The sequence below is a fragment of the Megascapheus bottae genome, chromosome 17, assembly GCF_031878675.1.
Source record: "Megascapheus bottae isolate mThoBot1 chromosome 17, mThoBot2.hap1, whole genome shotgun sequence".
Classification (NCBI taxonomy): domain Eukaryota; kingdom Metazoa; phylum Chordata; class Mammalia; order Rodentia; family Geomyidae; genus Megascapheus; species Megascapheus bottae.
The window spans coordinates 11289835-11302308 of NC_143525.1; the positions used below are offsets into that span (position 1 = coordinate 11289835).

General features: G+C 50.1%; 1 protein-coding gene and 1 long non-coding RNA gene across 5 annotated transcripts; one reads left to right on the forward strand and one right to left on the reverse strand.

Moving 5' to 3' along the window:
- Nucleotides 1-1751: 1751 nt before the first annotated feature.
- Alox15b (arachidonate 15-lipoxygenase type B) lies at nucleotides 1752-11947 on the reverse strand. Of its 3 annotated transcripts, XM_090351592.1 has the most exons (14): nucleotides 11801-11947; nucleotides 11486-11708; nucleotides 11324-11405; nucleotides 6936-7058; nucleotides 6553-6656; nucleotides 6259-6431; nucleotides 5902-6048; nucleotides 5606-5809; nucleotides 5002-5088; nucleotides 3905-4074; nucleotides 3621-3742; nucleotides 3434-3534; nucleotides 3173-3343; nucleotides 1752-2286 (listed from the first exon to the last, which is right to left on the reverse strand). In XM_090351592.1, the coding sequence occupies exons 1-14, from the start codon at nucleotides 11945-11947 to the stop codon at nucleotides 2107-2109; spliced, it is 2034 nt and encodes a 677-aa protein (XP_090207718.1). In that variant the 3' UTR covers nucleotides 1752-2106. The 3 variants fall into 3 exon arrangements, with proteins under 3 accessions (XP_090207718.1, XP_090207719.1, XP_090207720.1); XM_090351593.1 differs by lacking the exon at nucleotides 5002-5088; XM_090351594.1 differs by lacking the exons at nucleotides 3621-3742; nucleotides 5002-5088 and having other exon boundaries at nucleotides 3434-3550; nucleotides 3913-4074.
- On the forward strand, nucleotides 3293-6474 carry LOC150051000 (uncharacterized). 2 transcript variants are annotated; one of them, XR_016538407.1, is made up of 4 exons: nucleotides 3293-3749; nucleotides 3923-4002; nucleotides 5377-5671; nucleotides 6197-6474. It is a non-coding gene; the product is annotated as an uncharacterized LOC150051000 (long non-coding RNA). The 2 variants fall into 2 exon arrangements; XR_016538408.1 differs by having other exon boundaries at nucleotides 6200-6474.
- Nucleotides 11948-12474: the final 527 nt, after the last annotated feature.

Consider the following 12474-nt stretch of genomic DNA (forward strand, 5'->3'; position numbering starts at 1 on the left):
TCTTATAACGTAGGATTCAATGCTTGACTATGCCTTTCTGGATCTTAGGGGTCTGGTCTTTGGCTTCCAGATGGCTCCAACTGGCTCACCACATGTAGAACTAGAGCTGTTTTAGATACCTAGCTCTAAGTCAATTTAAAGTAATGTGTTTAAGGAAGGGGGACTGGATGAAGCGCAATAGGAGGCCAAAGAGGCAGAAGGACCAAAGCTAGCTACAACAGCTTGCAGCTATGATAGGTACAACCTGAAGTCTCAGAGCAAGAACAAGAAAAAGCAACATGGCTCTGAGTCACAGGTCCACTGAGTCCAATGTTTGGGTAGACATAGTGTATATATTATATCTTATTCTCTCTCGCTGGTACAGGGGATGGAACTTAGGGCCTGGGTCCCTTGTCAAGATTGGTGCTCTACCACTTGAGCCACAGCTCCATTTCCAGCTTTTAGGTGGTGAATTGGAGATAGGAGTCTCATGGACTTTTCTACCTGAGTTGGCTTTGAACCATGATCCTCAGATCTCAAGCTTTCTGGGAAGCAAGGATTATAGATGTGAGCCACTGGCACCTGGATTATTTATTGTTTGTTTTTTTGCCAGGCCTGGGCTTGAGCTCTACCACTTGAGCCTCAACACCACTTCTGGCTTTTTTCTATATATGTGGTACTGAGGAATCAAACCTGGGTCTTCATTCATGGTAGGCAAGCCCTCTACCACTAGGCCAAACTCCAGGCCCCATTATTTATCGTTTTATAAACTAGTGCAATTAAAGACCCAAAGCCTTGATGCTGATGGGACAGAGATCAAAATCATTAGGTTAATTCAAAAGGATTCTTTATATGAAATGTTACAAATCTTTTGTTGAAGATGGAATCTAGAAAGCAAGGTATGGTGGGAGATAAGAACTTGTTTTATAATCATGCGAGGGACTTGGGGGAGAAAACAGAGGTGAGCCCTGCTCCCACTGACTGACTCTGACTGGGTAGCAGTTTTCCTTCTGCCTGACTTGCGTTGTGTATATCCCAATGCTTGAACACGAGGTGGCGCTCAATCTTTTGTACTTAGGCTGGGCCACTTCCTTTGTGGCTTAGCAGCCTGTTAGGATTTCTGCCTTGCAGTCAGATGGATTGTGAGGTCTCACCCGCTGTGGTCAGTGGGCCAAGTTTATGGTTTTTCCTTTATAATTAGTGATGATGGGAGACAAAATAAGGGGCCTGTAGGCATTTTGAAACTTGACATCTTCAAAAGGTTCTGTGGTCTTGTCTCATGAGATTCTATTCTTTGTGTGCTCTGGTTTCTGGATTTTGATTTTGTTTCTCTGGTGTGTGTGTGTGTGTATGTGTGTGTGTGTGTGTGTGTGTGTGTGTGTGTGTGAGAGAGAGAGAGAGAGAGAGAGAGAGAGAGAGAGACAGAGAGACAGAGAGACAGACACACAGAGACACAGAGAGAGAGACAGAGACAGAGACAGAAACAGAGACACAGAGAAAGAGACAGAGAGAGACAGAGATTCAGAGAGACAGAGAGAGATTCAGGGTGGGGGGAGAGGGAGAGACAGACAGAGACAGAGACAGAGAGGGAGGGAGGTAGGGAGGGAAGGAGATAAACTACACAGGGCTGGGCCTGTCTATTCTAGGAGAAGAACTGGGAACCTGTTTTTCTGAAAAATCTTCCTCTTTTCTTTTCTTTTCTTTTCTTTTCTCTTTCCTTCCCTTCCCTTCCCCTTCCTTCCTTCCTTCCTTCCTTTCTTTCTTCCTTCCTTCCTTCCTTCCTTCCCTCCTTTCCTCTCTTTTTTCTCTTTTGTCCTTCCATTCTGGGGCTTGAACTCAAGGCTTGAGCACTGTCCTTCGACTTTCTCAAGGCTAGAGCTCTACTCCTTGAGCCACAGCACCATTTCCAGCTTTCTCTATGTATGTGGTACCAAGGAGTCAAACCCAGATCTTTGTGCATGCTAGGCAAGCACTCTACCACTAGGCCAAACTCCTGGCCCCAGAATCCATTTCTTTCGGTGACAATGACCCTAGGTGGCCAAAGGAACCATATTCTTTCTTTCTTATTTATTTAGTTAGTTAGTACCAGTATTGGGGTTTGAACTCAGCTCTTGATTCTTCAGGGATTCAGATGGAGACACTGTTCTCAATGAGCGGGGGGTCCAGGTATGTGTAGGGCAGTGGCAAAGCTTGGTTCCGCTCTCTGATGGCTCTTGAGATCTGTGCTAGGCGGTTCTGGAAGGTGGCGATGCTTTGCTTTGGGACTTCCTCTATGAAGTGTTCATCTGGGTAGGTACCCAGGGGTCTCTGGGGATCAACCAGGGGGCTGAGTGAGGGGACTGCTGAGTGTCCACCATAGCTGCAAGCCATCATAGCTGGCTCTGGTGCTCACGCCTGGACCTGAGGAACTCTTTTGTCTCCTACTGGGCCCCATCCTGTTCCCCTCCCGGAAACGAGTCACTTCAAGTGAAGATTACTCTTGGGCATTGTGTACATGTGTGTTGGGGGGGGGGGCTGGTACTGGGGATTGAACTCAGGGCTGGGAACTGTCCTTTAGCTTCTTTTTTTTTCTTTAGCTTTTTTTTGTTCAAAACGGTTACTCTACCACTTGAGCCACAGCTCCACTTCTGGCTCTTTGCTGGTTAATTCAAGATAGACTTTCTTGCTTAGGCTGGCTTCAAACCAGTATCCTTCAGCTCTCAACTTTGTAAACACTAGCCACCAGCACCCAGCTCTCTTGGGAAATTTTAATTTAAAACTTTAAAGGAAGGGGCCGGGAGTTTGGCCTAGTGTAGAGTGCTTGCCTAGCATGTATGAAGACCCGGGTTCAATTCCCCAGTACCACATACATAGAAAAAGCCAGAAGTGGTGCTGTGGCTCAAATGGTAGAACTGTAGAACTCTAGCCTTAAGGAAAGCCCAAGGACAATGCTTAGGCCCTGAATTCAAGCCCCAGGATTGGCAAGAAAAAAAAAAAAAGAAAAAAGAACTTTAATGAAATAGCCATGTTGGCTTTGGAGCAAAGAGCTACTCACCCAGGTATCTCATTTGGTCACATGCCCCTCCTGTATCTAAGGGTCATGGATCACACTGGAGGTTTCAGCGGGATGAAGGGACTTGATGCAGGGTCATCAGTACACTCTCCCCAAGCTCCGCCTGGCCTGGCCTGGCCTGGCCCCCAGCTTCGTACTCACCCTGTCCCCAGGCTCCTTGCTCAGTATCCAGAGGGCAATGATGACGTCACAGGTGGCATTGACAGGCGGGAGGGTGGCTATGAAGCCCTCGGGCCTTGCTTTGCCTTTGGAAGTGGGTGGTGGCAGCTGCATGGTAGCTGGCAGGTTGGGCATCCAAACACAGGAATCAAACTGCAGGCCAAGAAGACAGAATGAAGCTATAGAGTCAGACTCCTCCCTCCCCTTCCCTACCCCCTACCCCTAGCACGGGCCTTCCTTCACCTGGCCTGCACTGACTGCTGCGTGCCTGGCTGAGCAGGTGAAGATTACCATGGTCAGATACTTCACCAAGGCGTCTCGAGTGTCCAGGGAAGAGGGTATACCTGCAAGAGAACTGGGCTTGCTAGGGTCCTGAGGATTTTGCGATCTAGATCAGAGGCTGGGCCCCCAAGAAGCAAAGCGGTCATACCTGAGCTCTCCCGGTCTAGGAAGCCCTTGGAGAAGATCTCCCTCACCCAAGCCTGAAGTTCTTGGTCATCTTGAACAGACACATCGCTTGGGTAGTAGAAGCCAACGATTTCAGAAACAAAGCTGCAAGGTACGCATAGCTTTAGTCTCTGTTTCCAGCCCCGACCCTCTTGCAGAAGCCCCTGGGCACAGGGTCATTCCCATGCCCCCTCCTCCACCTCCCTCTCCTTCCCAGTCTTCCCGCCTCCCCCAAGAACCCTGGTTTCCCAGGGACAATCCCCTCACCTCTCCACTGCTCCCCAGATCTGCATCCCATCATCGCGGTAGTAGTAGCCTGGGATATCTTCAACTCCTCGGGCCCGAATATCTTCAGGAAAACACAGGTCAGTGTAGCTCAGCTGTGTCATGTTCCTCTTTATCAGCTCAGAAAATCCTTCGATGCCAATGCCTGTGGACTGAGGGACATGAGGTAGTTAGTTCCGGTGTGGGAAAAATGGGGCCACTGCCACCCCAGAACCTCCAGATTCTTCCAATTGAAGAACTCCTCTTGCTCCACTTTCATTCACTATCTATCTATCTATCTATCTATCTATCTATCTATCTATCTATCTATCAATCATTTGCCAGTCCTGGGGCTTGAAGGCTTGAATTCAAGACCTGGACATTGTCTCTGAGCTTCTTTTGCTCAAGGCTAGCACCCTATCACTGGAGCCACAGCACCACTTCCTGCTTTATGTGGTACTGAAGAATCAAACCCAGGGCTTCATGCCTGCTAGGCAAGCACTCTACCAATAAGCCACATTCCCAGCCCCCTCCTCCACCTTTATTTATGTTGGTCATGAGACTTGAACTCAGGGTCTGGGAACTGTTCCTGAGCGATTTTGCTCAAGGCTGGCTCTCTTATCATTTTAAGCCACAGTGCCACTTCTGGTTTTCTAATGGTTAATTGAAGGTAAGAGTCTCAAGGTCTTCCTTTCTTGGTCTGTCTTTGAACTACAATCCTCAGATCTCAGTCTCCTAAGTAGCTAGGATTATAGATTTAACACACCAGTGCTTGTGTGTGGGTTTTTTTTGTTTTTTTTTTTTGTACTGGGATTTGAATTCAAGGTCTATTTGTTTGGCAAGAATTCAAACACCCAAGCCTTTAATTAGGGTGCACTCTGTGTTTGAGCTGTAAGTTACATATTCAGAATAGTAGACTCTTATCAGATATATGATTTGCAAAAGTTTCTCCCCCCTCCCCATGCTTTGAATTATTTTTCTCCTGTTTTGGGGAGTGGTAGTTTAAACTGAGATTTGAACTCAGGATCTCAAGTTTCCCAGCAGTCTTTACATTCGAACCATGCCCCAAGCCCTGCTGCCTTCCCTAAAGCAGCTCTTACTTTGTCCACCACCTTCCCAGGCGCAATGAGCAGCTCTCTGGCGAGTGTGTTGATATGCAGAGTGTACCGTGTGTGTGGGACCAGCAGCTGGAAGGAGGAAAGGGCAGAGCTGGGGAGGTTCACCCCTGCCCTCCAGTGACATTTACTCTATAAGTCCCATGGAATGAGGCAAAAAGGGTCCAAGGGATCCACTCAAACACCGCTCAGTGTTCTAGGACCCAGGGACCGTGCAGAGCTGTCAGCATCTCGTTGTGTGCCTGCTGGCTGGCTCTTTCCTTTCTGTGGGCATCAGATCATTTTATTCAATGAGGGCATCAATTTGGTTGAGCATTGTGAACTTCTGGATCCACCTCTCAAAATTTCTTCTCTCTGGAGCCGGCAGAGAATCATGAAAAACCAAGCTTGGAGGGCCTGGCAGGGGGGAACCATTCTTTCGAGCCCATTCTGTGACTAGCAGAATAGCTTGGATCTGTACACATGTTCTTAGAAGCCCCAGGAGAAGAAACCTCACCCTTCTCACGGGGGATGCCTCCAAATGCGGGTCATCCCAAAGCTCAGCAGAGCCCAGGTCACGCATGGAATTGCAGCCCCAGGAAGCACTGACCTTGAAGAGCGGGTGGCAGTGGGGCAGCTGGCGCAGTGTGGCCATGGTGAAGACCTCTGGCAGCAGGTGAGCATGCAGCAAGTGTGTAAGGGCCTCGTGCACCGAAAACTCAGCATTTCGTACCCATGTCTTGGCTAGCAGCCAGTCCCACTTGTTATCGCTGGGCAGGAAGATGGGACTGTTGGGTCCAGCAGTCTGGCTTAGCTGGAGGGAGGCTGTCATGAGTGTCTGCCACCCATTTGGTATGACGTTTTTTTTTTTTTTCCCATTCACTTGTCCCATGTTCAGCTACAGACCTGGATGGCTAGGGGCAGCAGGGGCCCGTGTCCTGGGCGTTGGTATAACAGGGTCATAGGGGCTGCAGAGAACTGTGGCCTTCCATTGATGACACTGGTATGGATGTCAGAGAGTATACCATGATCCACCAAGAACAAGGAACCCCTCTGCAGGAAAGAGAAGAGAATCTGAGCATCTGCTGATTTTCTAAAGGATGAGGGGAGGGGTGGCAGCTAGTAGGGGGAGGCTCAAGCCTGGGAGGTATGTGTGTGGGGGTTGGGCATGCAGCACACTGGAGGTCTCCTCCTTCCATAGCAGGGGATCGGCCAGAAGAAGATGAGTTGGGGTTTTTTCAGAGCCCAGAGCCTACGCCCCACCTCCAGCTCAGCCTGCAGATTGGTCTCAGGGCCCAGAATTGGGGCCACCATGGCATCGGTGACTGGGAAATTCTCTGGGAGTGAATGACAGCGGCGGATCAAGACAGGGTTGAGGCCATTCAGAAACTGGGAAGCAAAGAAAACATCTTCCTGCCAGTGCTCATAAATGTATTCTGTAAGAGAAGAATGGGGTGCAGTCACCCTAACTGCAACAGGTTTTTCATGGTGGAATTTCCTTCTGGAGGTCCCTCCCCATCTCAGGAAGAGGTTAGATCCCTAGCCCAGGCTCCCCACCTGCTGCTGGAGTCCTGTGGAAATTGAACATCCTTCTCATCTCCCTCAGACTTCTCCAGAGCCCTGTTCTGTTCAGTAACCCCTTGAGTTTCAGCTCTATAAACCTGTCAAGAGATGTGAGAGATGGGGAGAAAGCAAGAGGCCCTGGGAGACCCTCCCCACTCCCCCAGTTTTATCCTGGGTGTGGGAGGGGGAGGGGTTCCTAAACCAGCATCCAGAGTCAGTATCCCTAAAGTAGCTACCAGCTGGCAGGAATGAACTGGTAGTGGTCTGGAGGCTGTGCCCTGGATGGGGCTGAAGGCAAAGGAACTGAGGAGGGGAAGGCAGAAGACAGAGGAAGGAGGCATCTGAGGCCGGAGGCACGGCAGGGTGGGCTTCCTCACGCAGATTTGGCTTTGAGGTAGAAGTTGGCATTCTTGACCACAGAGTATTTGATGTTGAGGTCCAGCTCCTTCACAGTCACCTGATCGAGGCATTGAGGCCAGCCTTGGATGTAATTCTTCCAGCTAGAGGGCAGAAGAGGTAATGAGTAAGAAAGCTCAGAGAGGCCACACACGGGTGGCTCCTAGCTACACAGGAGGCTGCAGTATGAAGATCATGGTTCAGTGCCAGCACATATAGGTAAACTTTGTGAGATTCTTTATCTCCAGTCAACTACCAAACAAACACACAAGCCAGAGGTGGAGTTATGGCTCAAGTGGTAGAGTGGTAGCCTCAGAGAGTCCTATAGACAGAGGAGTTCCCGTGGAGATCCTGGTCACTCAGCCCTCTTCTGCCAATAGCCATCTTCCTGGTCTTTGCTCTTTCCCCTCCTCCCAGAAGGTGACTGGGGAACTCTCGGTTCTTCCCTGGTCATGGTTGATTGGTTCAAGATTGAGCACCCGACCAGTGCTGGGCCAATCAAATTCCTTCCTAGGGAACTGAATGTTTGGATTGAATCATGTAGGTGGGCTTTCTCTGGATATCTGGGTCTTAGCACTTGAACACAGAGATAGTTAGGTTCAATAGCTGTGGCCTTTTGTTTTGTTTTGTTTTGTTTTGTTTTTGGGTTGGTCGTGGGGCTTGAACCCTGGGCCTTGGCACCATCCCTGAGCTCTTCAGCTCAAGGCTAGCATTCTACCACTTGAGTCACAGTGCCACTTCCAGTTTTCCAGTGGTTAATTGCAAATAAGAGTCTTACAGACTTTCAGGCCTAGGCTGGCTTTGAACCATGATCCTCAGAGTTCAGCTTCTTGAGTAGTTAGGATTACAGGCATGAGCCACTATATAGAGTGGGAAAACTGATGAGAGGGAGGAAGAATTATTCATGAAGGAATCATCTTGGTCTCTGAGATCTGGTTACATTTCCTGTCTCTCCTGCCTTTATTTCTATAAATACCCCTGTGTCCAACCGGCAAGTTCCCCTTTTGTCTTTCTGCTGATTGAAATTGGTTTTTGGTGGTACAAATACACAATTCCTCTGACACAGATGTATCTTATAGAGGAAAAGCAGTCCTGAGGCTGGATTGTACCTCAGGTTTCCATTACTTTGGCAGGCATCTGATAGAGAGGTTACAATTTCCTCTGTCCTGGCCTATAGCATCTCTAAATTCCATGGTCACACCACCTAAGATAAAATGGCCAAAATTTGTCCCAGCAAGCTGAAAACTCCTAGCAAGTCTTCCTCTCATGTATTCATTCTTTGGTTCACTCAAAAAATTGCTTTGGGGGGAGCCGGGAGCTTGGCCTAGTGGTAGTATGATCCCCTAGCATGCACAAAACTCTGGGTTCCATTCTTCAGTACCACATACTCAGAAAAAGCCTGAAGTGGTGCTGTGGCACAAATGGTAGAGCTCTAGCCTTGAGAAAGCACAAGGACTGTGCCCAGGCCCTGAATTCAAACTTCAGTACAGAAGGAGAAGAAGAAGAAGGAGAAGGAGAAGAAGGAGAAGAAGAAGAAGAAGAAGAAGAAGAAGAAGAAGAAGAAGAAGAAGAAGAAGAAGAAGAAGAAGAAGAAGAAGAAGAAGAGGAGGAGGAGGAGGAGGAGGAGGAGGAGAGAGGGGTAGGGGAGGGGGAGGAGGAGGGAGAGAAGGAAGAGGAAGAAGAGGAAGAGGAAGGGGGGAGAAGAAGGGCTTTTGGAACAAAGTGCTACTGGTTCTTGCCTGTCAACTCTAATCCTAACTCTTCAGAAGATTGAGATCTGAGGCTCACAGTTCAAAGCCAGCTGGAGCAGTCTGGTCTGTGTAAATTTTTTTTTTAAACCAGTCCTGGGCTTGGGCTCAAAGCTGAGCACTGTCCGTGTGTTTTTATCAAGGCTAGAGCTCTACCACTTTAGCCACAGTACTACTTCTGGCTTTTTTCTATATGTGTGGTACCCAGGAATCGAGCCCCGGTCTTTGTGCATGCTAAGCAAGCACTCTACCACTAGGTCAAAACTCCCAGCCCATAAGTATACTTTTTTTTTTTTTTTTTTTGCCAGTCCTGGGACTGGAACTCAGGGCCTGGGCACTGTCCTTGGGCTTTTTCTCAAGGTTCCATTCTACCATTTGCACCACAGCACCACTTTTTTCTGTGTATGTGGTTACCAAGGAATCAAACCCAGGGCTTCATGCATGCTAGGCCAGCACTCTACCACTAGGTTATGCTCCTGTCCCCAAGTCTATGAGATTCTTATGTCCAATTAACCATGAAAAAAGCATGAGGTGGAACTGTGGTGGAGAGCTAGCATTGAGCCAAAAAAATCAGCTAAGGGACAATGACTAGGCCTTGAATTCAGGCCCCAGTCACCAGCATTCCCCCCCCCCCCCCACACACACAAAAATATGGCTTTTGTGCCCCAGAGTTTGTTTTCAACTTCAAAGGATAATTGCAATTCAAATAAACTGCCACCAGGTGGTGATCGAACACTACTTCTCAAACACATGGTGGCGCTTGCTAAAATACATTCTAACTTAAATCTGGGATGAGGCCAAGAACCTACGTTTTCCTAACAAGTTCCCAGATGATGCTGGGGCCTTGGATCAGGGCCTTGTTTTTTTTTTTTTCTTTGCCAGTCTTGCGGCTTGAACTCAGGGCCTGGGCACTGTCGCTGGGCTTCTTTTGCTCAAGGCTAACACTACACCAGTAGAGCCACAGCACCACATCCAGCCTTTTCTGTTTATGTGGAACTGAGGAATTGAATCCAGGGCTTTGAGTATGCTCTACCATTAAACCATATTCTCAGCCCCTGAGGCTGTGAACAGATATTTGAACAATAAGAAACAGCACACATTTGCATAGGGCTTGGCAGTTAGCTAGCTGCATGCTTAAGATTTCCTCATTTGTTTTACCTAATAATCCAAATAAGAGTGGTTTTTTTTTTTCCTCAGAAGAAAATAACTCATAGCCTGGCACTGGTGGCTCACTTGTGTAATCTTAGCTATTCAGGAGGAAGTCCATAAGATTCTTATCTCCAATTAACCATCAGAAAACCAGAAGTGGAGCTGTGGCTCAAGGTGGTAAAGCACTACCCTTCAGCACCCAGGCCTGGAGTTGGCTCACAACCAGCAACAATTAAAAAAAACTGATAAAATAAATAAATTAAATATTTGCTTAAGATCTTCCACTTCTTTTTGGCAAGACCTAGACTGACAGGTTCCAGGTCGTCTTGACATGTATCTGCTTTATTTCCTGGGACAGAGGCTGTGAGTTTTAATGCAATGGTTTTATCACCAGGAATAAAATGAGCCTATGGCTGCCTTGTCCCCAGAGATTTGGAAGGAGGCGGGGGGGGGGGGGGTGAATAACCACCAGATTTGAAAGAGCAGGATCGTTTAAAATTTGGCACTCCCTGGATTGTAATGTCCCCACGCTTGTCACACAGCCTAACACCAGACTAAATCTTACTCCAACTCTCAATCCTAAACCCAGAGCCCAGAAAGTGCCATTGTCTCATCCTTGCTTTCTCCGGAGGTTGAGTTTCCTGGGGCTTAGCTGATTTCTGTTTCTGTGCACTTTTCTTTGTGGATACAGATGGTTGAAGTGTGAAAAACAGGGCAGGGAAGAAGCTAATAAAGAAAAGGCATTTAGAACTATGCTTTTCCAACTTTTGTGGGCACCAAGGGCCGTCTGAAAAGATTAAGACAAAAATGGTGGTGGGTGTCAGTGACTCACACCTGTAATCCTAGCCACTGGAATCCTAGAAGGCTGAGATCTGAGGATGGCAGTTCAAAGCCAGCCCAGGTGCTAAAATCCACGAGATTCTAATTAACCACCAGAAAACCAGAAGTGAAACTATGGCTCAAAGTGGTAGAATACTAGCTTGAGCTTAAGAGCTCAGGGACAGTGCCCAGGCCCAGAGTTCAAGCTCCACCACCACCAACCAAACCAAACTAAACCAAACCAAAAACTTTACCCATCACCACCACCTCTCCTCCCCTTCCCCTACCTTCTGAATCAGAAGGTTGTAGAATCCCTATTTCTACCAAGTACCTCTTATGTGTGCGAGTAGAGTGTGTGTGGGGGGGGGGGGGTGGAGGGGTACTGAGGCTTGACCTCAGGGCCTTGATGCTGTCCCTTAGCTCAAGGTTGGTGCTTTCCCACGTGAACCACAGCTCCAGTTCTGCTGGTTAACTGGCCATAAGAATCTCATGGACTTCCCTGTTGGGGCTGGCTTTGAACTTCTGAAGGGCTAGGGATGACAGACGTGAGCCACCCGCACTGGGCTCTGAATGTCACAGTGTGTGTCACCTCCAGTGGCTGCCCCTGCACCCCTCCCCCCACTTGCCCCCTCTCCCCCAGCAGCTCTCCTCACCTGTATGTGGCCCTTCTCATCTGCAGCTCCTTCTGGCGCTGCTGCTGGAGCATGGGGTGGTGGTCAGCCCAGGAGACCTTGGCTGTGGGAGGAGGACAGGGCATGGCGGTGAGGAAAGGAGACACCCCCCCTCCCACCACCACTGCCTTCTCCCCCCCTCACCTGTCCCTTCCCGCAGCACCAGGTGCCCCGCCCCCTCCAGCCACTGGTAGCAGGGGAAGCGCAGCGCGGCGCCCCGGGGCGGCTGGAGTTGGAACCAGCAGCAGAACCAGGCGTCCGGGGCGGGCGGGGCGCAGAGCAGGGGCAGCGCCGGTGGAGCCTTGTGCGCGCGCAGCAGCAGCACCTGTCCCACGTCCTGCGGGAGGGTCACCTCGAAGTCCTCCTCCTAGAAGAGGGGGCGCTGGCGAGGGTCAGGCCCCCCCCCACCTCTGCCCCCCCGGGCCCCCTCCACCCCAGCCCCGCTCCCCACACACTCACCGCGCCCGCCGTGAACTCCTTGCCCAGGCGATCCAGAGGGAGCGGGGCGCTCTCCCCCTCCGTCCCCAGCAGGCTCACCGCCACTTGGTCCCACGTGCCAGCCCCGCAGGCCTCCCCGGTGGACACTCGCACTCGGAACTTGGCCATGCTGCCCGCCGAGTCTGGCAGTCTGCGCAGGGTGGAAGCGCGGGGCTTAGGTAGTCCTTCGCGGAAGCCCCGCCCTGCCCGGCCGGGCCGCGGCCACCCCGCCTGGTGGGCACGGCTGGACTGGGGCGGGGAGGGGCGAGGCCCAGGGGCCGGGCTCCCGGGGAGACTGAGGCCCAGCTGGCAAGGGACCCCGGCCTGCCGCCCAGGCTCACACTCCTGAAGTCGAAGCACTGATTTTTTTTTTGGAGGGGGGGTATGGGAGGAATTGGCCGTGGAGCTTGAACTCCGCTCTGCCCCTGGAGCCACAGCTGCCTCGGCCTCCCGAGTAGCTAGGATGACAGGTTTAAGCCATCAGTGCCTGCTTTCGTTCTTTTCCACCTCCTCCTTGTCTTCCTCCTTCTTTTGCCAGTCCTGGGGCTTGAACTCAGGGCCTGGGCACTGTCCTTCAGCTTTTCAAGGCTAGCACTTTACCACTTGAACCACAGAGCCACTCCCAGCTTTTTTTTTTTCTTTTATGAATGTGTGGT

Coding starts and splice junctions, on each gene's coding strand:
- Alox15b (XM_090351592.1), bottom strand. CDS start 11,947: ATGGCCAAGTTCCGAGTGCGAGTGTCCACCGGGGAGGCCTGCGGGGCT. Junction 11,709..11,800: donor AGGAGTTCACGGCGGGCGCG/GTGAGTGTGTGG, acceptor CCCCTCTTCTAG/GAGGAGGACTTCGAGGTGAC. Junction 5,089..5,605: donor ACTGCCACCCGCTCTTCAAG/GTCAGTGCTTCC, acceptor TCCTCCTTCCAG/CTGCTGGTCCCACACACACG.